Source organism: Engystomops pustulosus, chromosome 9, assembly GCF_040894005.1.
Source record: "Engystomops pustulosus chromosome 9, aEngPut4.maternal, whole genome shotgun sequence".
Taxonomy (NCBI): domain Eukaryota; kingdom Metazoa; phylum Chordata; class Amphibia; order Anura; family Leptodactylidae; genus Engystomops; species Engystomops pustulosus.
The window spans coordinates 2,570,279-2,596,655 of NC_092419.1; the positions used below are offsets into that span (position 1 = coordinate 2,570,279).

The following is a 26,377-nucleotide window of genomic DNA, read 5'->3' on the forward strand; positions in this document are numbered from 1 at the left end:
AAACAATTAAAATTCCCATTATAGGGAAAACAGTGGACCCCTAGTGTCCAGCCCAGTATAAAGTGCATGTATAATGTAATGGAGAGTAGTAAAGGACCATAGAAGTGATAGAAGTCACATTACCCATTAACAAGGGCTGGAGGGACCGGGGGGTCACACGTGGCTTCCCCTGAGGGAAAATAACGTATTATTTTTTGTCTATAACATCTGTCTTTTCGTTTTTCTAAATTCTGATTCAATTTTTCAGATGTTGTCATTATTCTCTTTGACCCATTTTTTTGTGAGCCCCCTTGAGATATAAACCATGAAGGTCCATGCAGCTAAGTGCCTTCTACAACCTCGTGAGATGTAGACGGGAGAGTAGGACGTGTGATCGTAGGACCTCAGTGCAACTAAACTCTGAAGGAACCTCAGAACCATGAATTATTGTGCGTCTGTAGAAGACAATATTAGGAGGCCCAATGTCCGGAGGTCTCTTATTACCCCGGCTGAACATCTAAGCATCATGTCATGTGACCAGAGATGGGTCGGGGGTCTCCTCTCATTAAGCATGGCCAGTACAGGAGGGCAGAGGGGTCCAAATGCTGCAACTCATGGCCCAAAGCCCCGGGTCAATGTATAGACCCACCAGTCGGGTTCTGATGACCATGGACTCCTGACTATATCCATGACCCTCACTAGGACTATATACCAGGCGGTCACTAATTAACCCTGGGAACGCTGGCGTGAGATTTGGCTTGGAATTCGGAGCGGCCAATGTTGTCAGGAAACTCAAGTCAAAACTGTGAGGAACAAGAGATTGTGGAATGTGAGGTCCAGTCACAACACGACGATCATCTAGAAGAGGGCGCCGACCCAACAGGCAGCGCGGGGTGTACAGGCAGGAGGAGGGGGCATTAGAGGGCGTCATGGGGGGGGGTCCACATTAAGGTGAATACACTGAGCCCCGCACTCGTCATACAAGGCGATTGTGGGGTCACATGATCCAGGCTCGGCACCGAGGACCGAGGAGTCTCACATCCTCCTGAGGACGAAGAACACTCAGAACTGGAGTCACCAGCAACCACCAGGTGCATGAGGCCTCTCCGTGTGTCTGTAACCATCAAGCATTTCCATTACATCCACTGCATCTCTGAAGAAGAAGCAAATGAAAGAAGGGACTGAAGCTGCTTGGCTTTAATGTGGACTTACAGACCAGTATCAGAACCTTCCTCGCGGCTTCTTAGGGGATCATCTGCTTTAGGCTCCACAAAAGGAGCATTTTTGTCTATTGGGTGGGATTTGGCTCTATCTGCATTTACATGGGGGCAATAACATGAATGATGCTGGGGCTCGTCTGGAGTTTTGGGGTTACTGGGCGTCTGTTCAGTACATCAGAGGGGACATTTTGCACTTAGTGGGCACATGTTGGGTGCAGTGGGGGGTGTTGCTGGCACTACATGGGGGTCACCCATAGCATTGTCCTGCGAGGGGAGTCGCTGTGCACGAGGGGCGGTCACTTCCTCCTCTCACATTCTCTCCTCTCTGCACCACATGAGATTATTCATCCCGGGCAGGACCTCCGCGCTGGTCACAGTGAGTGCATGTAATGTATCCAGATGTAGCAGAGCTGAACGCGTCGCTCTCACCTGCCTGTGATCAGGGCACGCACTCGGCTCTGCTACATCACCGCTCTTTCTGCTTTGCCTTTATACTTGGATCTTACGTCCCATAACAATTTCCACTGGATAATTTTTCAGTTTATTTTATTACTTTTATTGATTTTATATTCAGAACATTTTATATGATATTATTTGCATTTTTATAGTGACTTTATTATTAGTCGTGTTATTGGGGTCATTTTTGGGGGGGATTTTTTTTTTACTTTCTGCGCATCCTCCAGCTCTTCTGGGAGAAAGTTTAATTTGATACAAATATTGTTGTTGTATTTAGTGTTTTTCTTACTTTTTGTTTGTTTTTGCTCAGAAATGCGATTTTCTTTTGTTTTTATTAACTTTTTCCCAGTAATTAACATGAGGGTAGAGAGACCCCCCCCCCCTTTATGAAATGTAAAAATGAAGCCCCTGTCTGTAGTCCTGGCATTGGGACACCCCCAGCAGCCCCTTATCCTGGTGCCCCCTCTGGGTCATTATATTGTAGCAGCTGCATAGAGCGTCCGCACCCTGGCACAGGGTCTCATCCCCCAATATGATGACCCAAGACCACCCTGAGGTGACCCCACATCTCCATGATCTCTATATCCAGCACTTGATAACATCACCATAATATAAAAATACATTAAAACTCTTAAAACCTTCCCGCAGCGCTCCACGCGCTCTCCCAGCGCTGCTTCCTCTCCATACTGAGCCCCTCCGCTTTCCATAAGTGAACAGAACAGGAAATATAAGACTGAGACGGGAAAAGCTGTTGATAAGGAAACTCAATTTTCCGTTTGGTGAAGTTTTTGATGTTTTTGCGGCGCAGAGTGTGAGATGCGGCACCTGTCCACCCATTCATCACATCCTCATGGATTGCATTCACAGCTACGAGGGGGTCACGCTCCTATGTGGGGCCCCTGGATATGTTTTAGAGGGGCCCTTCCTGGCCCATAAGTTACAATACTGCTATTATTACAATTACAGTTACTTGAGTAACAATCCCTGTAATACAAAGAGAACTTGTCTCCACCTCCACAAACTCTCTGGACCCTTCAATAGTCGTCGCTCCACTGATTCCGGCGCACTTGGAATTTTTTCTCTTGCTCCAGGTTCCCGAGGAATCATTTACATTACTGTCAGTAATCAATATCCTAATTAGGCTCTGTATTGTCAGGTGGGCGGTGCCAGGCAGACCGTTCCAGCTTAGGACCGCCCACCTGCAGAAAACTTGAATTTCTCGGAATTGGTGAGGGTTAGAGAAAGAGTTCCAACTGCTCCCGGATCAGCGAATCCGTACAATTCTATAAGTTCTGGGTCGGTGGAGCTGATGAGAGATCATCCTTAAGGTGACATTTGCCTTTAAGTACCGTCCATGTGCTCCATAACCCGCTGCCTGCAGCCCCCGCCCCCTCATCCCCCTCATCCCCGGCATCTATAATATACAGGACTCATTATAACAAGGTCACATGTTCTCTCTGCAGCGGGATCGGTGGTCACAATGTCCGTCTGGTCGGCCCTGGTGCTGCTGCTGGGGGTCTCGCTGCAGGTCTGGGGGTCCAGGTCAGTGACTCTCCTTATTATCCTCCTCCATGATCCTTTCTGCGGTATATACAGTATATTTCCTCCCTTTCCTAATGTTTGTATGTAGAATTTTTCATGAAGTAACAATGTCAGATCATTTTTCATTAGAACTTGTTCCATTTCTCTGTTATTCTGAATTTTTATGACTGCATTTACAACTGGGTGTTATCCTTGGCAAAGGGGAGTGTCCCTACATAGTATGATACAGTCATCCCTGACTAGAGCGTCCCATACTGTGCAGGGGGTGGATCCTGGAGCCTCAGGGGCCCCATGTGAGTCCTGTGACTCCTGATAGTTGGGAGCTGGTGTAGATGTGACTTACTGCTAGGTGTGAATACTCCCCACATCTGTAAGTGTCGTGTCCCGTCTTCTGTCCGGCAGCTCCTTCGTAGGCGTCTGCTCCCGAGCGGTGGAGAGGATCCCGGTCACACACAACGAGACCTTCATCCAGCCGCTGTATCAGCCGTACCTGACCATGTGCCGGGGGCAGCGAGCCTGCAGCACCTACAGGTAAGTACAGGCACCACACGGTGATAACACCCACCACGGATTCCCTCCAATGTGAAGCTTCTGTGTGCCGCAGGACGGTCTACTCCGTGTCAGTCCGGCAGGTGAAGAGGGAAATCGTAAAAGTCAATTCTATTTGTTGCCCGGGATGGAAGAAGAAGGAGCCCGATTCCGAGTCCTGTGAGGAAGGTGAGACTTGTGGGTGCTGATGGGGGTGCTCTATCTGATACGTAGCCCCCCGGGTCCTGTATGTGTGGTGCACGGAGCTCCCCCTAGTGGTGACAATGGGCAGAGGAGATCATGGAGTGTAAGAAAAAGCTTCAAAATTACAGAAACCGGAGACTTTAGTTTCATCAAGTCTATTAGAGAAGTGCTGTAAATCCTCTGTGCTGCTGGGATTCAGTGCTAGGATCACTTTAACCCTTTCACACCCAGGCCCTTTTTTTTATTCTTGCGTTTCCATTTTTTACTCCCCAACTTCAAAAATCTCTAACTTTTTTATTTTCCCATGTGCAGAGCTACGTAACAAATTACCCTTCAAAGTGACGGTATTTACTATATAATTGGTGAAAAAATACATCATTTAGTAGCGAGGCTGTTACTGCAACTGATCCACCCCAACGATGACCTCACAGGGGGCGACAATTGAGGCCAATATGGTGGCGTTGCTGGGATTTAAGTGACTTCGCCAGAGGCATTTACATGGATAACACCCACAATCAGGCGTTACCATTGGGTGTTTGCTGCAATGTACAGTGAGTTACACAGGCTCACCAGATGGATCCTGACATTTAGAGGGCCTTATTCGCAACTACCCCCTTGCCTATACATTGGCAGGGGTGTTGCACATGTGTAGAAGCCCTGTGGTACATCTAGTAGTAGGACCTGCCAGCCAAGGGTTAGTGTTTGGACCCGCCGGCCACGGGGTAGTGCTAGGATCTGCTGGACATGGGGTAGTGCTAGGACCTGCCAGCCATGGGGTAGAGCTAGAACCCGCCGGCCACGGGGTAGTGCTAGGACCTGCCGGCCACGGGGTAGAGCTAGAACACGCCGGCCAAGGGGTAGTGCCGGACATGGGGTAATGCTAGGACCTGCCGGACATGGGGTAGTGCTAGGACCTGACGGCCACAGGGCAGAGCTAGAACCCGCCAGCCAAGGGGTAGTGCCGGCCACGGGGTAGTGCTAGAACCTGCCGGCCAAGGGGTAGAGCTAGAACCCGACCGCCACGGGGTAGTGCTAGGACCCACCGGCCACGGGGTAGAGCCGGATATGGGGTAATGCTAGGACCTGCTGGACATGGGGTAGTGCTAGGATCTGCCAGACACGGGGTAGTGCTAGGACCTGCCAGCCATGGGGTAGTGCTAGGACCTGCCGGCCATGGGGTAGTGCTAGGACCTGCCGGCCACGGGGTAGAGCTAGAACCCGCCGGCCACGGGGTAGTGCTAGGACCTGCCGGCCACGGGGTAGAGCTAGAACACGCCGGCCAAGGGGTAGTGCTAGGACCTGCCGGACATGGGGTAGTGCTAGGATCTGCCAGCCATGGGGTAGTGCTAGGACCTGCCGGCCAAGGGGTAGTGCCGGACATGGGGTAATGCTAGGACCTGCCGGACATGGGGTAGTGCTAGGATCTGCCAGCCATGGGGTAGTGCTAGGACCTGCCGGCCAAGGGGTAGTGCCGGACATGGGGTAATGCTAGGACCTGCCGGACATGGGGTAGTGCTAGGATCTGCCAGCCATGGGGTAGTGCTAGGACCTGCCAGCCATGGGGTAGTGCTAGGATCTGCCGGACATGGGGTAGTGCTAGGATCTGCCGGACATGGGGTAGTGCTAGGATCTGCCAGCCATGGGGTAGTGCTAGGACCTGCCGGCCACGGGGTAGTGCTAGGACCCGCCGGCCACGGGGTAGAGCTAGAACCCGACGGCCATGGGGTAGAGCCGGATATGGGGTAGTGCTAGGACCTGCTGGACATGGGGTAGTGCTAGGACCTGCCAGCCATGGGGTAGTGCTAGGACCTGCCAGCCATGGGGTAGTGCTAGGACCTGCCAGCCATGGGGTAGTGCTAGGACCTGCCGGCCAAGGGGTAGTGTCGGACATGGGGTAATGCTAGGACCTGCCAGCCATGGGGTAGTGCTAGGACCTGCCAGCCATGGGGTAGTGCTAGGATCTGCCGGACATGGGGTAGTGCTAGGATCTGCCGGACATGGGGTAGTGCTAGGATCTGCCAGCCATGGGGTAGTGCTCGGACCCGCCGGCCACGGGGTAGTGCTAGGACCCGCCGGCCACGGGGTAGAGCTAGAACCCGACGGCCATGGGGTAGAGCCGGATATGGGGTAGTGCTAGGACCTGCTGGACATGGGGTAGTGCTAGGACCTGCCAGCCATGGGGTAGTGCTAGGACCTGCCAGCCATGGGGTAGTGCTAGGACCTGCCAGCCATGGGGTAGTGCTAGGACCTGCCGGCCATGGGGTAGTGCTAGGACCTGCCGGCCATGGGGTAGTGTCGGACATGGGGTAATGCTAGGACCTGCCAGCCATGGGGTAGTGCTAGGACCTGCCGGACATGGGGTAGTGCTAGGACCTGCCAGCCATGGGGTAGTGCTAGGATCTGCCAGCCATGGGGTAGTGCTAGGATCTGCCAGCCATGGGGTAGTGCTAGGACCTGCCGGCCATGGGGTAGTGCTAGGACCTGCCAGCCATGGGGTAGTGCTAGGACCTGCCAGCCATGGGGTAGTGCTAGGACCTGCCGGCCAAGGGGTAGTGTCGGACATGGGGTAATGCTAGGACCTGCCAGCCATGGGGTAGTGCTAGGACCTGCCAGCCATGGGGTAGTGCTAGGATCTGCCGGACATGGGGTAGTGCTAGGATCTGCCAGCCATGGGGTAGTGCTAGGATCTGCCGGACATGGGGTAGTGCTAGGATCTGCCAGCCATGGGGTAGTGCTCGGACCCGCCGGCCACGGGGTAGTGCTAGGACCCGCCGGCCACGGGGTAGAGCTAGAACCCGACGGCCATGGGGTAGAGCCGGATATGGGGTAGTGCTAGGACCTGCTGGACATGGGGTAGTGCTAGGACCTGCCAGCCATGGGGTAGTGCTAGGACCTGCCAGCCATGGGGTAGTGCTAGGACCTGCCAGCCATGGGGTAGTGCTAGGACCTGCCGGCCATGGGGTAGTGCTAGGACCTGCCGGCCATGGGGTAGTGTCGGACATGGGGTAATGCTAGGACCTGCCAGCCATGGGGTAGTGCTAGGACCTGCCGGACATGGGGTAGTGCTAGGACCTGCCAGCCATGGGGTAGTGCTAGGATCTGCCAGCCATGGGGTAGTGCTAGGACCTGCCGGCCAAGGAATAGTGTCGGACATGGGGTAATGCTAGGACCTGCCAGCCATGGGGTAGTGCTAGGACCTGCCAGCCATGGGGTAGTGCTAGGACCTGCCAGCCATGGGGTAGTGCTAGGACCTGCCGGCCAAGGGGTAGTGCCGGACATGGGGTAATGCTAGGACCTGCCGGACATGGGGTAGTGCTAGGACCTGCCGGACATGGGGTAGAGCTAGAACCCACCGGCTACCAGCGTTACACAGTCCTTCTGTTATACTTTTTCTAACCGTTGGATATTCTGGCTTTGGCCAAAACAAAAACAAAAACAAAAACTGATCCAAATCCGAAAGTATTAACCTGGGAGCATCGGGGAGACGAGAGAAGACGCCATTGTGGCTGCCATGATGATTGCAGATCCCTACATGTAGATGGGAGAAGGTCTCATCATGACAATCCCCCTGTTTATTCTCTGGTGGATACAAAGAAGCATCTGATCCCTATTCCTGTGTCCTGTATATCCCTGTTTATTCTCTGGTGGATACAAGATCCCTATTCCTGTGTATTCCTGTATATTCCTGTATATCCCTGTATATCCCTGTATATCCCTGTATATCCCTGTATCCTGGGTCCTGTATATTCCTGTGTCCTGGGTCCTGTATATTCCTGTATCCTGGGTCCTGTATATTCCTGTATATCCCTGTATCCTGGGTCCTGTATATTCCTGTATATCCCTGTATCCTGGGTCCTGTATATCCCTGTATATTCCTGTATATCCCTGTATCCTGGGTCCTGTATATTCCTGTATCCTGGGTCCTGTATATCCCTGTATATCCCTGTATATTCCTGTATATCCCTGTATATTCCTGTATATCCCTGTATATTCCTGTATATCCCTGTATATTCCTGTATATCCCTGTATATCCCTGTATATCCCTGTATATTCCTGTATATCCCTGTATATCCCTGTATATCCCTGTATCCAGGGTGCTGTATATTCCTGTGTCCTGGGTCCTGTATATTCCTGTATATCCCTGTATCCAGGGTGCTGTATATTCCTGTGTCCTGGGTCCTGTATATTCCTGTATATTCCTGTATCCTGGGTCCTGTATATCCCTGTATATCCCTGTATATCCCTGTATATCCCTGTATATCCCTGTATATTCCTGTATATCCCTGTATATCCCTGTATATCCCTGTATCCAGGGTGCTGTATATTCCTGTGTCCTGGGTCCTGTATATTCCTGTATATCCCTGTATCCAGGGTGCTGTATATTCCTGTGTCCTGGGTCCTGTATATTCCTGTATATTCCTGTATATCCCTGTATATCCCTGTATATCCCTGTATCCTGGGTCCTGTATATCCCTGTATATTCCTGTATATCCCTGTATATCCCTGTATATTCCTGTATATCCCTGTATATCCCTGTATATCCCTGTATCCAGGGTGCTGTATATTCCTGTGTCCTGGGTCCTGTATATTCCTGTATATCCCTGTATCCAGGGTGCTGTATATTCCTGTGTCCTGGGTCCTGTATATTCCTGTATATCCCTGTATCCTGGGTCCTGTATATCCCTGTATATCCCTGTATATTCCTGTATATCCCTGTATATTCCTGTATATCCCTGTATATCCCTGTATATCCCTGTATATTCCTGTATATCCCTGTATATCCCTGTATATCCCTGTATCCAGGGTGCTGTATATTCCTGTGTCCTGGGTCCTGTATATTCCTGTATATCCCTGTATCCAGGGTGCTGTATATTCCTGTGTCCTGGGTCCTGTATATTCCTGTATATCCCTGTATCCTGGGTCCTGTATATCCCTGTATATTCCTGTATATCCCTGTATATCCCTGTATATCCCTGTATACCCCTGTATCCTGGGTCCTGTGTATTCCTGTATATTCCTGTATATTCCTGTATATTCCTGTATATCCCTGTATATCCCTGTATATTCCTGTATATCCCTGTATCCTGGGTCCTGTATATTCTCGTGCTGACGCTTCTTTCCTCTGATATTTCCTTGCTCCTTCCAGCTATTTGCCGTAAACCTTGCCAGAACGGTGGGACTTGTGTCAAACCCAACATGTGCCGCTGCCCCGCGGGGTGGGGGGGGAGACGCTGCCACGTGGGTGAGTGATCAGTGTACATCATAGAATGTGAATAATACACTGTGCAGGACCCATCTAAGGTCCATAAACCTAAAGTATAGAAATCCCATAACTGTCTCCGTGTGACCTGATTATAACACGTTTTTGTCTTCTGTAGATATAGACGAGTGTCGGCGCCCGTCTCGTTACTGCCACCACTTGTGCGTCAATACCAGGGGCAGCTTCCAGTGTGCGTGTAACGCGGGATACACCCTGGGGCAAGATGGGAAATCCTGTACAAAAGACAAGGAAAACCTTCCCCAAGTGTCGGTCCTGGCCCAACAACCTGAAGGTAACGGAGCAGGGACAGACGGACGATGACATTCATGGGGCCCAGGGTCATGCAGGGCGAGATCCGGTACTTATAGACGCACCATGATCAGGTTTATCTGACCAATGATATCGCGTCGGCCATGATTGTTCATCTAATTATATAAGTTTTCCACAAATGATCTTTCCATTAAAGAAAACTCCCGGAAAGATCGTTGATTCCTTCGCTTCGGCACGACGAGGATTCAGCAGATCCAACCTTCTGATATCTAACGTGTTTCACCACATTTACTCCTAAAACAAGGAATTGCCAAGGAGGAGGAGCTTGTGGAGCTTTATGGCCATCAGACCATGGATAGTGACTATGTACATCTCACACACGTCATGGCCGCTCCTCATTAGCACCATCTCAGTGTCCGACCATCATGGACCTTCTGGGACCTTCCATCATATGAGATGCATCGGGACGTGTGACCGATGACTCCACACGGAGATTGTCCATCACTAGGGATGTCCAGGGACTGTTATTACCATGGAGGTTCCTTGGGGTCCTCACATCCTCCTAGATGACACTCTACTTATTGGGGGCCGAGGTCTCATCACTAATTTCATATTTTTCATGTTTTTTTTATAGAGTCTTCTAATAAGCTTTCCACCGAGGTGCAGGATCTGCGAGGTCTAGTGACGTCCTTGGAGCAGGTGAGTGAGGACATCTACATGAAGATGTATGACCCACCTCTAGGACCCCCCTCTATCTCAGTGATGAGGGTCCTCATAGACCTCTGGTGCCCGGGGGCAGTGAGTGGGGACTGATCATGTATTATATCTAGGAGGGCGACTCCCATAGAAGTGATTGGAGCGGTCACGGACCTTGGCGCCTGTTACAATAGGGGGTTTGGGACCCTCCATTCTGGAGATCGTGCGGGTTCTGGAGGTGGGACACTCATCTACTAGAAAATTAGGATTCACATTTCACATGGGATCATCCACCACCTCCATCCACTCCCTGCATCCACCAATTCCGTCACAGCGGGAATTTTCTCTTTAGCTCCCGCCAAAGTATCTCAATATTAGCAGCTTTCTACTGTCAGGTGGGTGGAGTCACGTTGTCAGTCCCGCCCCCGCTGAGAAGGTCTGCTAAAGCTAATAACTCAATTTACTCAAAGGCTTTAACTAGTGTTACAGGTGACGATGAGGTCCGGTCTGATCTTTGGATATAATTGTATCCACAAAACATCAAGATCTAAACAAACTCACCGTAAATAAGGGAATTCACTGAGAGTGGAGTTCCCCTTTAAGTGTAATGTTAACAGGAAACTGAAGCGCGGCCAATAATACTCAGGAAGTGGCGTTGAGGGTGAAGTCACTGGAACCTGCGGCTGCTCCTGAGGCTTCGGTTCTCTTCTAGTTCTGTACATAGAATCCACTGAACCCACGTAACTAGAGGGCGGAGGTCACACCCCGGGAATTCGCTGAGCAATCACTTTTGTTTGTCGGACTAGTCGCATCTAGACATAAACAAATTCCAATGGAAGGTTCTTACAGAGTTCATTGGGTTCCTTCTTTGGTACCGAACCATCTGTAGATCTTACTGTCAGGACACTATGGGGCTCATTTACTAAGGGCTTTGTGCCGCCCTTTTTTCGGACTGTGCGCGTTCTTCAGCGTTGAAACATCTTGCACAGATATAAGAAGTGTCTGCGCTGTGATTGTGTCGCACGTGATTGTTTTCTCCGCTGCTTCATGCGACACAAATCTGTGGGCGACTGATTCGGACTGAGCGTAGGATTTAACTTTCACATTGTGTCACAATCCCAAGAAGATGGTGAACTCCGGGGACCTGAGCGCGATCTCATACATGGACAATGCACTTTCTATTTAGGTTAAAGGGATATTCTCGTTATATCACACAGGGCTGCTTAGTATCATAGAGAGTAATCAGAGCCGTATGATATAACGAGCCGTGCACCTGTGTGATATATAACGAGCCGTGCACCTGTGTGATATATAACGAGCCGTGCACCTGTGTGATATATAACGAGCCGTGCACCTGTGTGATATATAACGAGCCGTGCACCTGTGTGATATATAACGAGCCGCGCACCTGTGTGATATAACGAGCTGTGCACCTGTGTGATATATAACGAGCCGTGCACCTGTGTGATATATAACGAGCCGCGCACCTGTGTGATATATAACGAGCCGTGCACCTGTGTGATATAACGAGACGTGCACCTGTGTGATATAACGAGCCGTGCACCTGTGTGATATAACGAGCTACGCACCTGTGTGATATATAATGAGCCGTGCACCTGTGTGATATAACGAGCCGTGCACCTGTGTGATATATAACGAGCCGTGCACCTGTGTGATATATAACGAGCCGTGCACCTGTGTGATATATAATGAGCCGTGCACCTGTGTGATATAACGAGCCGTGCACCTGTGTGATATATAACGAGCCGTGCACCTGTGTGATATATAACGAGCCGTGCACCTGTGTGATATATAATGAGCCGTGCACCTGTGTGATATATAACGAGCCGTGCACCTGTGTGATATATAATGAGCCGTGGACCTGTGTGATATATAACGAGCCGTGCACCCGTGTGATATATAACGAGCCGTGCACCTGTGTGATATATAACGAGCCGTGCACCCGTGTGATATATAACGAGCCGTGCACCTGTGTGATATATAACGAGCCGTGCACCTGTGTGATATAACGAGCCGTGCACCTGTGTGATATATAACGAGCCGTGCACCTGTGTGATATATAACGAGCCGTGCACCTGTGTGATATATAATGAGCCGTGCACCTGTGTGATATATAACGAGCCGTGCACCTGTGTGATATATAATGAGCCGTGGACCTGTGTGATATATAACGAGCCGTGCACCTGTGTGATATATAACGAGCCGTGCTCCTGTGTGATATATAACGAGCCGTGCACCCGTGTGATACATAACGAGCCGCGCACCCGTGATATATAACGAGCCGTGCACCTGTGTGATATATAACGAGCCACGCACCTGTGTGATATAACGAGCCGTGCACCTGTGTGATATAAGGAGCAGTACACCTGTGTCATATATAACGAGCCGTGCACCTGTGTGATATAACGAGCCGTGCACCTGTGTGATATATAACGAGCCGTGCACCTGTGTGATATATATAACGAGCCGCGCACCTGTGTGATATATAACGAGCCGTGCACCTGTGTGATATATAATGAGCCGCGCACCTGTGTCATATATAACGAGCCGAGCACCTGTGTGATATATAATGAGCCGTGCACCTGTGTGATAAATAACGAGCCGTGCACCTGTGTGATATATAACGAGCCGCGCGCCTGTGTGATATATAACGAGCCGTGCACCTGTGTGATATATAATGAGCCGTGCACCTGTGTGATAAATAACGAGCCGTGCACCTGTGTGATATATAACGAGCCGTGCACCTGTGTGATATATAATGAGCCGCGCACCTGTGTGATATATAACGGGCCGTGCACCTGTGTGATATATAACGAGCCGTGCACCTGTATGATATATAAAGAGCCGTGCACCTGTGTGATATATAACGAGCCATGCACCTGTGTGATATATAACGGGCCGTGCACCTGTGTGATATATAATGAGCCGTGCACCTGTGTGATATATAACGGGCCGTGCACCTGTGTGATATATAACGAGCTGTGCACCTGTGTGATATATAACAAGCCGTGCACCTGTGTGATATATAACGGGCCGTGCACCTGTGTGATATATAACGAGCCCTGCACCTGTGTGATATATAACGGGCCATGCACCTGTGTGATATATAATGAGCCGTGCACCTGTGTGATCATGGTCAGATTTCCATCCACTGGTAGTTAACATAGAAGCTTTCTATAGAATGACAGCAAGCAGAGATCTAGAAAATTGATACATAACGTACATTGGAAATTTCTATAACTTTTCATCGTACAAACAATAACATTTATTTGCTGAAATGAGAACATCCCTTTAAGTCCCAGGCGGCCATAACAAGATGCGTCTCTTCCACAGAAGTTGGACAGCGCTCTCTCCGCGCTCCAGAGACTCATCCCCATGAAACTATCGGAGATCCGTACGGAGCAGGTGCAGGAATTCTGGGAGAGGATCCGTGGTCTGGATCGCGTGGATTTCCTGAGTGACCAATTGATGTACATGGAGGAGAAGATCGGAGAATGTAAGTGACTGGTGGAGAACGTCCCCCCGAGGGTCTCCTACTCATCATGTGGGATCCACACCTCCAGCCATTCTCACACTCGTGAGTCCATGGTGCCCCACATGATAGTCCCCGAGGAGCCGGTGTGTAGTCGGGACATCTTAGGTACATGACTCGGGTGAACGGGGTTTGGGGCAGGTTGGTGGACGTTACATGCAGAGCCGGATGGTGCCCCGGGTTCCTCCGCGCTGTGCCTGGGGGGCGGTTAGTAATTATTCCGGCACACCGGACATCTTCTCCATTATATTGTCTCCTCCTCCACCGTTATGTCCGGTACCGGCCCATTGATGGTTCCTGACGTTCCTCCTGATTTCTTCCTCCTCCAGGTTCCTGCCGCAGCAATGACGTTGAGATTCCCATTGACCTGACGCGCTGACACCTCTCCGAGACCCTTCCTCCGATTATTTATGTCCCCCACCCTATGGCTCGCACTTATTTATGGCCCCGGTTTCCTATTTATAACCCTCCTTCCTTGACGTCTCGATAATCAATAAATACTATTTGTATACAATGTGCACAGATCCGATTCATCATTTCTTCTAGTGGGGAAAACCTCAGAAACATGGCCGCTGTCATCCACTTCCTGCTGTCCTGCAACACACAGGAAGTGCTGGGGGCGGGTCACTACTCTGCTCAGTGATTGGCTAATAGCAGAGCTCTGAGCGTGTCACGTGACCAGGGGAAGTGTCCGGGATTGGTGGAAGTCTAACCCTTTAATAATTGTTGTATCGGGTCGGAGTCTTGCCTGTTCTTTAGACCGTTGTGCATTGTTCTCCTCTCTCCCACTTACATATTTGCCTCCTTTGTCTATAGACATCTGCAGACTATTCATCCTGCAGCTTATCTCGCCCATTAGTCCGCGGCTCGTATGACGGTCTCGTTCCGTCTCTTCTCGGCATGTGTGAGCCGGAGATAAGGAATCACCCACAATCCTCAGGCCTTCCCCTCCCTTCCTGAGACGTTGGGTGGGGGGCGCAGGGTGGGCCGCATGTAAGGTGCTTACCCCTCCCTTCCCTCGCACAATCATCACAAGATCCCTGGGAAATCTCCGTCTCACACGTCCCGTGGCAGGTGCCACAGACCGGGGGCCAAAAGCTTCAAATAAAACAGGAAATAAAAAATGTTAAATAAAATGTTTTTGGACTTTATTTTGGAAATGTAACGAAATGTCTGAGCTGCACAATGAGGCAAATCCACATCCGTCCTGGCCGGGAGGAGACGCGGCGTCACCTCAAAGATGTTAAAGGGAACCCGTCACCATCTTTACCCCATTAAACTCCTTTCCCCTTCAGGTCGGGAATGAAATGTTCCTTCTAGAATTCCCTCTTTTCTGCGTAATCTCACCACAGTCATGTGAAAATGAGCAGAGAAGAGTCATATTTTGCCTGAGAGGAGTCAAGAGGCCGCAAGGGGGTGACTTTAGATGCCGCCATCTTCAGTTCTCTAGCACCGAGAAGCAAAGATCTGCTTATTAAAAGCAACCCGTCACCACATTTTCACTGATACCACTAGTGGCAGGTCACATAGAGCCCTAGTAACTGACCCCCTTTTTTTTTAACTAAAAATTGTTCCCCTCAGATTCCCATATATTTAACTTTATAATATATATAATTTTACCTGGTATCTAAGCACGGCTACAGTGCGTTGAGGTGGGCGTGGCCTCCTCAGGCTGAATCCATTAGCTCCTCCCCTTGCTTTCTCTTCATGCAGCAGTAATGTCATGTGACCAGGGTGACATCATCGCAGGTCCTTTAGTCTCCGAACATAAGCAAACTGTACACCAAGCATTTATCTCATGAAATCACAGCAGCAGCATGGAGAGGAGCAGAAGTCCATGGAGGCTGCTGTGATATTTTATGTGGTCAGATATGTGCACGGGGTGCGGTTTGCTAATGTTAAAAGGCTAAAGGACCTGTGATGATGTCACCCTGGTCACATGACATTAGGTCACGCCCCTCAGCTCTAGCTACAAGTTTATAGAGAACCTGCCCCCAGCTGTATATGTGAAGATAGAAGAGTCGCATCTTTCAGATCTCCACAGAATGAGCAGTAAAACTGCAGATACAGAACTGGATCATCATCTGCAGATAACATTTCCATCTGGATCTTTAACTACTTGTATTTCTAATTCTGCAGATCCACCCTCCAGCACCAGCACCAAGGTTCTGGGTGCTACAGAACGGAATACAAAGGTGTCTGAAGTGACTGCAGCCTCTAAACTTAACTCATTTCAGGCAAAATGTGACTCTTCTCTGCTCATTGTCACAGGACTTTGGAGATTTTCTTTTAAGTAGGTAAATTTCACATAAAAGAGTGAATTGTAGAAAGAACATTTCATACCCGACCTGAAGGGGGCGATAGTTTAATGCCCCAAATATCAGAGAGAGGATCACAGCGATTCATGTGCAATCTCCACCAGTTATAAGGGGCATTAGACGCCCAGAAGCACAGGGGGGGGGGGGCGCGGAGGGGCTTTATTGGAAATTAAGGAGAATATTTTTACCATATTGCAGCACATGTGGTATTTCTGGGCAGACACTGCTGATCAGCAGCTGCAGGTCTGTTACAGTAGCAGCCAATCTCCATGAGCTGATAGACAGTGGAGCGCTGGCTCCCCCACATGGTGCTGACAGGTACTGCGTCACTCATCACTACACACTGCATTACAGCCCTGTATACTCCTATATACCCCGTATACATTGTACATATGGGATGGGGGTGCACTGCTCCCATAATGCACTGCACCTGCCATCAATGTATAGAATATATTTTATTATTGTAATTACTTGGAGGAGCCTCTAGGGGGCTGCACTGGGGGGTCATGGGGGGTAAAGGGAGTGTGAATAGGGGGATAACGTGTGTATTGCTCGGGTCACTTCCCCATGAATCCATAGAACCAGGACAAGTTCCAGAACCAATGATTGGAGGAGCGGGTCGCACATGGCCGGCGCCGCTCCAGTCACGGTTTATGGCACAGACAGAAGTAGCTGAGAACCCGATATCTCCATCAGCGGCAGAGAGATGTGCGGTCAGCAGCTCTGTACATCGGGGGACCCCCTAGTAGTGACCGCTGAGCCCCCCGAGATCTGCAACGATCCGCAGAAATAAAGAGCAGACACTTTGATGACCCAGAAAAATTTGTGCAATGCTAATTGACATATACATGAGATAATAAGCCCCTCCCTCCCACCACGCCACGTCCCCCCCCCACGTCATACCCACAAGACATCCGCTGCCCACTAATGGCTAGGAACACATTGGCACATGGACTCCTCCTCGCACCGGGACGTGGCAGGTGGAGGGGCCGACGCGAGGAAGGGGCCGCGCCGAGTGTAACAAAACACGGATCATCTCAGGCCACAAGACAAGGATCCGGGGAGAGTCCGGAGGTCGCGGGTCGGTGGTGATGGCAGCACGGGGGCACGGGAAGGCTTCCTGGGGTAAGGGGGGCACAGCAGTTCCATGGTTCCTGCCCCCATTCCAGGTCCATAATATCTGAAGAGATGGAAGGCGCAGGAGGGCGGCTGCGTAGGGGCCACATCCTCTGCCGGCCCCAATCCGGGCAAATCAGTGGAGAACGAGAGAAGAGAGGGAAGACGGAGAAGGAGGAGGAGGGAGGTGGAGAGCGCAGCAATAAATATACATACAGGATAAGGCACCCCCTCACTACCCACTGACAGCCGTCTCCCCCACAACGGAATGTAATCCCCATCATCTGCATGAACCTTCAGGGGCAGTCCCCATCCCCGGGATCACACATCATGGACCATCGGGGGCAGTCCCCATCCCCGGGATCACACATCATGGACCATCGGGGGCAGTCCCCATCCCCGGGATCACACATCATGGACCTTCAGGGGCAGTCCCCATCCCCCGGGATCACACATCATGGACCTTCAGGGGCAGTCCCCATCCCCGGGATCACACAGCATGGACCATCGGGGGCAGTCCCCATCCCCCGGGATCACACATCATGGACCATCGGGGGCAGTCCCCATCCCCCGGGATCACACATCATGGACCATCGGGGGCAGTCCCCATCCCCCGGGATCACACATCATGGACCATCGGGGGCAGTCCCCATCCCCCGGGATCACACATCATGGACCATCGGAGGCAGTCCCCATCCCCCGGGGTCACAGTACACGTCATGGAGCTTCGGGTGCTGCCCCTCCTCGGGATCACAGTACACTTCATGGACCTTCAGGGGCAGTCCCCATCCCCCGGGGTCACTCATCATGGACCTTCAGGGGCAGTCCCCATCCCCCGGGATCACACATCATGGACCTTCAGGGGCAGTCCCCATCCCCGGGATCACACAGCATGGACCATCGGGGGCAGTCCCCATCCCCCGGGATCACACATCATGGACCATCGGGGGCAGTCCCCATCCCCCGGGATCACACATCATGGACCATCGGGGGCAGTCCCCATCCCCCGGGATCACACATCATGGACCATCGGGGGCAGTCCCCATCCCCCGGGGTCACAGTACACGTCATGGAGCTTCGGGTGCTGCCCCTCCTCGGGATCACAGTACACTTCATGGACCTTCGGGGGCAGTCCCCATCCCCCAGGTGTTGCCCCTCCTCGGAGTCACAGTACACGTCATGGACCTTCGGGGGCAGGCCCTATCCCCCGGGTGCTGCCCCCTGTTGGGCTCAGGATCCCTTCATCTTGCAGGTGACATCTTCTCATTTAAAGGGAATGTTATCAATAATCACAAAACTAACGCCAATTCCTATCATCTACATCTCCTCCTCCTCCGAGGAAAGGCGCAGCCGCTCCCGTCCCTTTAGGGTGGGGGGTGTAATGGGATCCGCTCTCTCCTCTCTCTCGGGGGATGGGGTGCCCTGGCCATGGATGACACTTAGGGGCTCAATGTCCGCCCCCGGGCTCCTTTCCTGGGCGCTCGTTTGAAATCTGAAGGAAAGCCTCAAGCATCAGCCCTCGGACTTTGTCAGCCAAATCAGGGACTTCATCGGCGCTCAGCCCTCGGGTGGGCACCCCGGGGAGGATCTGCACCGTACACTTTCCTGGAAGACACAGAAGGAGAACTGTTATTCAAAGAACGACAATAGCAAAACCCACAGATACTGACAAGACCTGTCCTCACACTGCTGTACTCTGTGCTCTCTGCAGCCAGTGTTATGTACTGTCCCTATAGAGATGTGTAATCAGTCCTCACACTGCTGTGCTCTGTGCTCTCTGCAGCCAGTGTTATGTATTGTCCCTGGAGAGATGTGTAATCAGACCTCACACTGCTGTGCTCTGTGCTCTCTGCAGCCAGTGTTATGTCCCTGGAGAGATGTGTAATCAGACCTCACACTGCTGTGCTCTGTGCTCTCAGCAGCCAGTGTTATGTATTGTCCCTGGAGAGATGTGTAATCAGACCTCACACTGCTGTGCTCTGTGCTCTCTGCAGCCAGTGTTATGTATTTTACCTGGAGAGATGTGTAATCAGACCTCACACTGCTGTGCTCTGTGCTCTCTGCAGCCAGTGCTAGGTGTAGTCCCAGGAGAGATGTGTAATCAGACCTCACACTGCTGTGCTCTGTGCTCTCTGCAGCCAGTGCTATTTATTGTCCCTGGAGAGATGTGTAATTAGACCTCACACTGCTGTGCTCTGTGCTCTCTGCAGCCAGTGTTATGTATTGTCCCTGGAGAGATGTATAATCAGACCTCACACTGCTGTGCTCTGTGCTCTCTGCAGCCAGTGTTATGTATTGTCCCTGGAGAGATGTGTAATCATACCTCACACTGCTGTGCTCTGTGTTCTCTGCAGCCAGTGTTATGTATTGTCCCTGGAGAGATGTGTAATCAGACCTCACACTGCTGTGCTCTGTGCTCTCTGCAGCCAGTGTTATGTATTGTCCTTGGAGAGATGCATGTGTAATCAGACCTCACACTGCTGTGCTCTGTGCTCTCTGCAGCCAGTGTTATGTATTGTCCCTGGAGAGATGTGTAATCAGACCTCACACTGCTGTGCTCTGTGCTCTCTGCAGCCAGTGTTATGTATTGTCCCCAGAGAGATGTGTAATCAGACCTCACACTGCTGTGCTCTGTGCTCTCTGCTTTAAGCTAATCCTCTCCCCCACCCCTGTGCTCTATGTAAATGCTTTAGCTATAAATCCCACGCTCCTCATGCGGACGCAGCGGAATGGTTACACATATTTCCCGGGACATCCCCCACTGACTGCAGAAGGTACAGAGCACAGCAGTGTGAGGACACATCCCCTGAGGAATCTACAATCCTGGAATATAAATCTGGATATCACAGTCCTGCTGCTCCATAGTAATGTAGTCGTGTGAGCCCCTCCCTGCTGCATGGTTACACGCTCCGCCCCCTTGTCACACACAGTCAGGGGGCGGCGCTCTTATTATAGCGGTGACCTCAGCCGTCGCTTCTATACACAGCGCACGGAGGAACGTTCAGTCTGGTGAAACCGGATCCCGGCTCCATCCATCCGGACACGCGATGTTACACCGGGGAGCGCCGGCTCCTCCCACATCTATCTCCCCGGGCCTGAGCAGTATACTGACACTGCAGCACTGATCCAGGGACTGGTCTCTACACGCTCTCACCAAGCACAGCGCCGCACATTGTGTAGTGGTCACACTGGGTATTGCAGCTCGTTATCCACAATAACGGCCCCAGACCTGAAAACAGCAGCAGCCGGAACGGCGCTTACTGGACCCGATACTGTGGAGGTCCAATCACAGATCTATAGCACCTCCAGGGGGCGTGCTCGGCTCCCAGCATCAGAAACCCCTGCTTGTGATCGGATGAGATCCCAGGGGGATGCACACAGGATCGGGGGCACCTGTCTGGTCAGTGGGGGGGTCTGGCTGCTGAAGCCCCCGCATATCACAAGAACAGGGGTCCCACTCTGTACAGACACACTGCTGACATCTATGGGAGCCCCCCATTCTTACATTTAGTGGGGTCAATAACCGATCAGTTGCTGCACCCCTATAACACGACTGGAATATTCCTTTAAGCATTTCCCCAGCCCGGGAATGACAGTAGAGATCCCTTTATGTGGAGGCTGGAGCCGGCTCTGAAAGTAATAAAGGACCTTCTGTAGGAAACAAAGGGTCCATTATACTGTACACGGGGGGGTCAGACCCCCAGACACCCCCCCCCCCACCCCGTATACGTCACCAGCAATGGCTGTAGAGGAGAATCCGACCTCAGCGATGGTGGGAACAGAGGGCGATGTGATGGGTATGACTGGGGGGGGGAATCTACATGGGAAGTACCGGACCCCCAGGACCACCTACTGATATGCACCATGTAATGTACTGGAACACAATACTGCCCCCTGGCTGAGATGCAGGGATATGGGGGTGATGCCCCCCGTGCATCCCCCCGGAGCCCCCTGTGCACCCCCCGGAGCCCCCCAATGCACCCCCTGTGCACCCCCCGGAGCCCCCCAATGCACCCCCTGTGCACCCCCCTGAGCCCCTCACCTGTGGTGAACTTTCGGTCTTTCTTGCTGTAGAAATCCTTATAGGAAGACATGACGACTGGAATCACCGGCACCTAAGAGACAGAAGGGGGGAAATAGCGCGAGATGAGTCACATGACAAGTCACATGACACGTAGAACAATGGTGGCCGCACCCCGCTCATGTGGCGCTGCACACAGCGGGGAATTTATCATAAAAAGATCATAATAATGACCCCGGTGTGTGCCGTGTATTCTGTATGTGTCACATGACACGTCACATGACTGGCAGGAAGAAACCGTGCGGATGGCGGAGGATCCGGATGTCTACGACTATACAGACACAAAGATGCACAATTATCAAAACTAGTGCGGGGTCCGGTGCACTATGTGCGGGGGGATGCACTATGCGCAGTGCCGGGGGGTCATGTGATGTCACACAGGTGCACGGCTCGTTATATCCCTGGCCATGTGATGTCACACAGGTGCACGGCTCTCTATATCCCTAATCATGTGATGTCACACAGGTGCACGGCTCGTTATATCCCTGGTCATGTGATGTCACACAGGTACACGGCTCGTTATATCCCTGGTCATGTGATGTCACACAGGTGCACGGCTCGTTATATCCCTGGTCATGTGATGTCACACAGGTACACGGCTCGTTATATCCCTGGTCATGTGATGTCACACAGGTGCACGGCTCGTTATATCCCTGATCATGTGATGTCACACAGGTGCACGGCTCGTTATATCCCTGGTCATGTGATGTCACACAGGTGCACGGCTCGTTATATCCCTGGTCATGTGATGTCACACAGGTGCATGGCTCGTTATATCCCTGGTCATGTGATGTCACACAGGTGCACGGCTCTCTATATCCCTAATCATGTGATGTCACACAGGTGCACGGCTCGTTATATCCCTGGTCATGTGATATTACACAGGTACACGCCTCGTTATATCCCTGGTCATGTGATGTCACACAGGTGCACGGCTCGTTATATCCCTGGTCATGTGATGTCACACAGGTGCACGGCTCGTTATATATCTGGTCATGTGATGTCACACAGGTGCACGGCTCGTTATATCCCTGGTCATGTGATGTCACACAGGTGCACGGCTCATTATATCCCTGGTCATGTGATGTCACACAGGTGCACGGCTCGTTATATCCCTGATCATGTGATGTCACACAGGTGCACGGCACGTTATATCCCCAGTCATGTGATGTCACACAGGTGCACGGCTTGTTATATCCCTGGTCATGTGATGTCAGACAGGTGCACGGCACGTTATATCCCCAGTCATGTGATGTCACACAGGTGCACGGCTCATTATATCCCGGTCATGTGATGTCACACAGGTGCATGGCTCGTTATATCCCTGGTCATGTGATGTCACACAGGTGCACGGCTCGTTATATATCTGGTCATGTGATGTCACACAGGTGCACGGCTCGTTATATCCCTGGTCATGTGATGTCACACAGGTGCACGGCTCGTTATATCCCTGGTCATGTGATGTCACACAGGTGCACGGCTCGTTATATATCTGGTCATGTGATGTCACACAGGTGCACGGCTCGTTATATCCCTGGTCATGTGATGTCACACAGGTGCACGGCTCATTATATCCCTGGTCATGTGATGTCACACAGGTGCACGGCTCGTTATATCCCTGATCATGTGATGTCACACAGGTGCACGGCACGTTATATCCCCAGTCATGTGATGTCACACAGGTGCACGGCTTGTTATATCCCTGGTCATGTGATGTCAGACAGGTGCACGGCACGTTATATCCCCAGTCATGTGATGTCACACAGGTGCACGGCTCATTATATCCCGGTCATGTGATGTCACACAGGTGCATGGCTCGTTATATCCCTAGTCATGTGATGTCACACAGGTGCACGGCTCGTTATATATCCCTAGTCATGTGATGTCACACAGATGTACACAGGGGTGTAACTACAGCTGTAGCAGTCGCAATGGGGCCACCAGGGGCACTTGTGTGACATCACATGACCAGGGATATAACGAGCCGTGCACCTGTGTGACATCACATGGCCAGGGATATAACGAGCCGTGCACCTGTGTAACATCACATGGCCAGGGATATAACGAGCCGTGCACCTGTGTGACATCACATGACCGGGGATATAACGAGCCGTGCACCTGTGTGACATCACATGGCCAGGGATATAACGAGCCGTGCACCTGTGTGACATTACATGACCAGGGATATAGCGAGCTGTGCACCTGTGTGACATTACATGACCAGGGATATAACGGGCCGTGCACCTGTGTGACATCACATGACCAGGGATATAACCAGCGGTGCACCTGTGTGACATCCCATGACCAGGGATACAACAAGCCGTGCACCTGTGTGACATCACATGACCAGGGATATAACGAGCCGTGCACCTGTGTGACATCACATGACCAGAGATGTTAGCATCACAGCTTAGTTATAGCCAAATCTGTTGAATTGCCCCGCCCCTGGGGCACTTGCAGGCTGATGTGCACATACAAAGATGCTCCCCGTATACAGGCGGTCCCCTACTTAAGAATACTCGACTTACATACGACCCCCCTAGTTACAAACGGACCTCTGGATATTGGTAATTTCCTGTACTTTAGTCCCAGACTACAATAATCAGCTGTAACAGATATCACAGGCGTCTGTAATGAGGATTTAGTGTTACTCCTGATTCTTATGAGATTCCAACATTTTTAAAATCCAATTGTCACAGAGACCAAAAAAAGTTCTGGCTGGGGTTACAATGATAAAATATACAGTTCCGACTTACATACAAACTCAACTTAAGAACAAACCTACAGACCCGATCTTGTACGTAACCCGGGGACTGTCTGTAGTTTTGTTGGTTTGTGCTCGCTCCGACCTCCACTGTCTGATATCAGTAGCCAAATGCAAGAATAGAATATCAGCAAATGCCCCGGGCCCCCCCTACACCAGCAGCACTGCCCCGCCTCACCTGTGCCTGCACCGCCAGATGGAAGGCCCCCCGCTTGAATGGCAGCAGTGACCCGTTGTGATTTCGAGTGCCCTCCGGAAAGACCCAAACACGAACCTAAGATCAGACAGAAGAGACACAGAACCGAGAAGATGTTACATCACAGGGGCAAGAGGGCAAGTGGCACACAACACCACCTACACCTGCCCCATACCCCTCATTACTTATCCTGCATTATACTCCAGAGCTGCACTCACTATTCTGCTGCTGGTGCAGTCACTGTGTACATACATGACATTACTTATCCTGTACTGATCCTGAGTTACATCCTGTATTATACCCCAGAGCTGCACTCACTATTCTGCTGCTGGTGCAGTCACTGTGTACATACATGACATTACTTATCCTGTACTGATCCTGAGTTACATCCTGTATTATACTCCAGAGCTGCACTCACTATTCTGCTGCTGGTGCAGTCACTGTGTACATACATGACATTACTTATCCTGTACTGATCCTGAGTTACATCCTGTATTATACCCCAGAGCTGCACTCACTATTCTGCTGCTGGTGCAGTCACTGTGTACATACATGACATTACTTATCCTGTACTGATCCTGAGTTACATCCTGTATTATACCCCAGAGCTGCACTCACTATTCTGCTGCTGGTGCAGTCACTGTGTACATACATGACATTACTTATCCTGTACTGATCCTGAGTTACATCCTGTATTATACTCCAGAGCTGCACTCACTATTCTGCTGCTGGTGCAGTCACTGTGTACATACATGACATTACTTATCCTGTACTGATCCTGAGTTACATCCTGTATTATACCCTAGAGCTGCACTCACTATTCTGCTGCTGGTGCAGTCACTGTGTACATACATGACATTACTTATCCTGTACTGATCCTGAGTTACATCCTGTATTATACCCCAGAGCTGCACTCACTATTCTGCTGCTGGTGCAGTCACTGTGTACATACATGACATTACTTATCCTGTACTGATCCTGAGTTACATCCTGTATTATACTCCAGAGCTGCACTCACTATTCTGCTGCTGGTGCAGTCACTGTGTACATACATGACATTACTTATCCTGTACTGATCCTGAGTTACATCCTGTATTATACCCCAGAGCTGCACTCACTATTCTGCTGCTGGTGCAGTCACTGTGTACATACATGACATCAATTATCCTGTACTGATCCTGAGTTACATCCTGTATTATACTCCAGAGCTGCACTCACTATTCTGCTGCTGGTGCAGTCACTGTACATACATGACATTACTTATCCTGTACTGATCCTGAGTTACATCCTGTATTATACCCCAGAGCTGCACTCACTATTCTGCTGCTGGTGCAGTCACTGTGTACATACATGACATCACTTATCCTGTACTGATCCTGAGTTACATCCTGTATTATACCCCAGAGCTGCACTCACTATTCTGCTGCTGGTGCAGTCACTGTACATACATGACATTACTTATCCTGTACTGATCCTGAGTTACATCCTGTATTATACCCCAGAGCTGCACTCACTATTCTGCTGCTGGTGCAGTCACTGTACATACATGACATTACTTATCCTGTACTGATCCTGAGTTACATCCTGTATTATACCCCAGAGCTGCACTCACTATTCTGCTGCTGGTGCAGTCACTGTGTACATACATGACATTACTTATCCTGTACTGATCCTGAGTTACATCCTGTATTATACCCCAGAGCTGCACTCACTATTCTGCTGCTGGTGCAGTCACTGTGTACATACATGACATTACTTATCCTGTACTGATCCTGAGTTACATCCTGTATTATACCCCAGAGCTGCACTCACTATTCTGCTGCTGGTGCAGTCACTGTGTACATACATGACATTACTTATCCTGTACTGATCCTGAGTTACATCCTGTATTATACCCCAGAGCTGCACTCACTATTCTGCTGCTGGTGCAGTCACTGTGTACATACATGACATTACTTATCCTGTACTGATCCTGAGTTACATCCTGTAGATCTTTTATTTTATATAAAAGTAAAAAACATAACAATACAAAAACATAATATACAATATATACAATATCTTACCTGCTGGTCCAGCCACATTCATACCTAGCAAAAATAATAACTTACAATACACCAAAATGAATAAACACCAATTACCACAACCCCCACCCAACCGATTATTACATCCTAAACCAAACCAATAAACAATAAGA

The 26,377-nt window shown here is 50.7% G+C and overlaps 2 protein-coding genes across 3 annotated transcripts in view; one reads left to right on the top strand and one right to left on the bottom strand.

Annotated features, from left to right (window-relative positions):
• Positions 1-1,540: 1,540 nt before the first annotated feature.
• Positions 1,541-14,222, top strand: EGFL8 (EGF like domain multiple 8). 2 transcript variants are annotated; one of them, XM_072124842.1, is made up of 9 exons: positions 1,541-1,575; positions 3,119-3,197; positions 3,600-3,728; positions 3,802-3,914; positions 9,076-9,171; positions 9,308-9,481; positions 10,094-10,158; positions 13,510-13,672; positions 14,038-14,222. In XM_072124842.1, the coding sequence occupies exons 2-9, from the start codon at positions 3,136-3,138 to the stop codon at positions 14,085-14,087; spliced, it is 852 nt and encodes a 283-aa protein (XP_071980943.1). In that variant the 5' UTR covers positions 1,541-1,575; positions 3,119-3,135; the 3' UTR covers positions 14,088-14,222. The 2 variants fall into 2 exon arrangements, with proteins under 2 accessions (XP_071980943.1, XP_071980944.1); XM_072124843.1 differs by lacking the exon at positions 1,541-1,575 and adding an exon at positions 2,923-2,983.
• A 3,690-nt stretch (positions 14,223-17,912) lies between these two features.
• Positions 17,913-26,377, bottom strand: part of AGPAT1 (1-acylglycerol-3-phosphate O-acyltransferase 1) — a 53,831-nt gene continuing 45,366 nt past the window's right edge. Inside the window, exons 7-9 of the mRNA XM_072124841.1 lie at positions 24,166-24,261; positions 21,185-21,257; positions 17,913-18,747 (exon numbers count right to left, since the gene is read on the bottom strand). Coding sequence (XP_071980942.1) covers positions 18,590-18,747; positions 21,185-21,257; positions 24,166-24,261 — 327 coding nt within the window. The 3' untranslated portion in view covers positions 17,913-18,589. The remainder of the gene's footprint in view (positions 18,748-21,184; positions 21,258-24,165; positions 24,262-26,377) is intronic.

What these genes read in the sequence shown, in the direction of transcription:
- EGFL8 (XM_072124842.1), top strand. Translation starts at nt 3,136, where the DNA reads ATGTCCGTCTGGTCGGCCCTGGTGCTGCTGCTGGGGGTCTCGCTGCAG. An exon ending in TTCCGAGTCCTGTGAGGAAG is followed by an intron (nt 3,915 to 9,075) that starts GTGAGACTTGTG and finishes TGCTCCTTCCAG; the next exon opens with CTATTTGCCGTAAACCTTGC. An exon ending in TAGTGACGTCCTTGGAGCAG is followed by an intron (nt 10,159 to 13,509) that starts GTGAGTGAGGAC and finishes TCTCTTCCACAG; the next exon opens with AAGTTGGACAGCGCTCTCTC.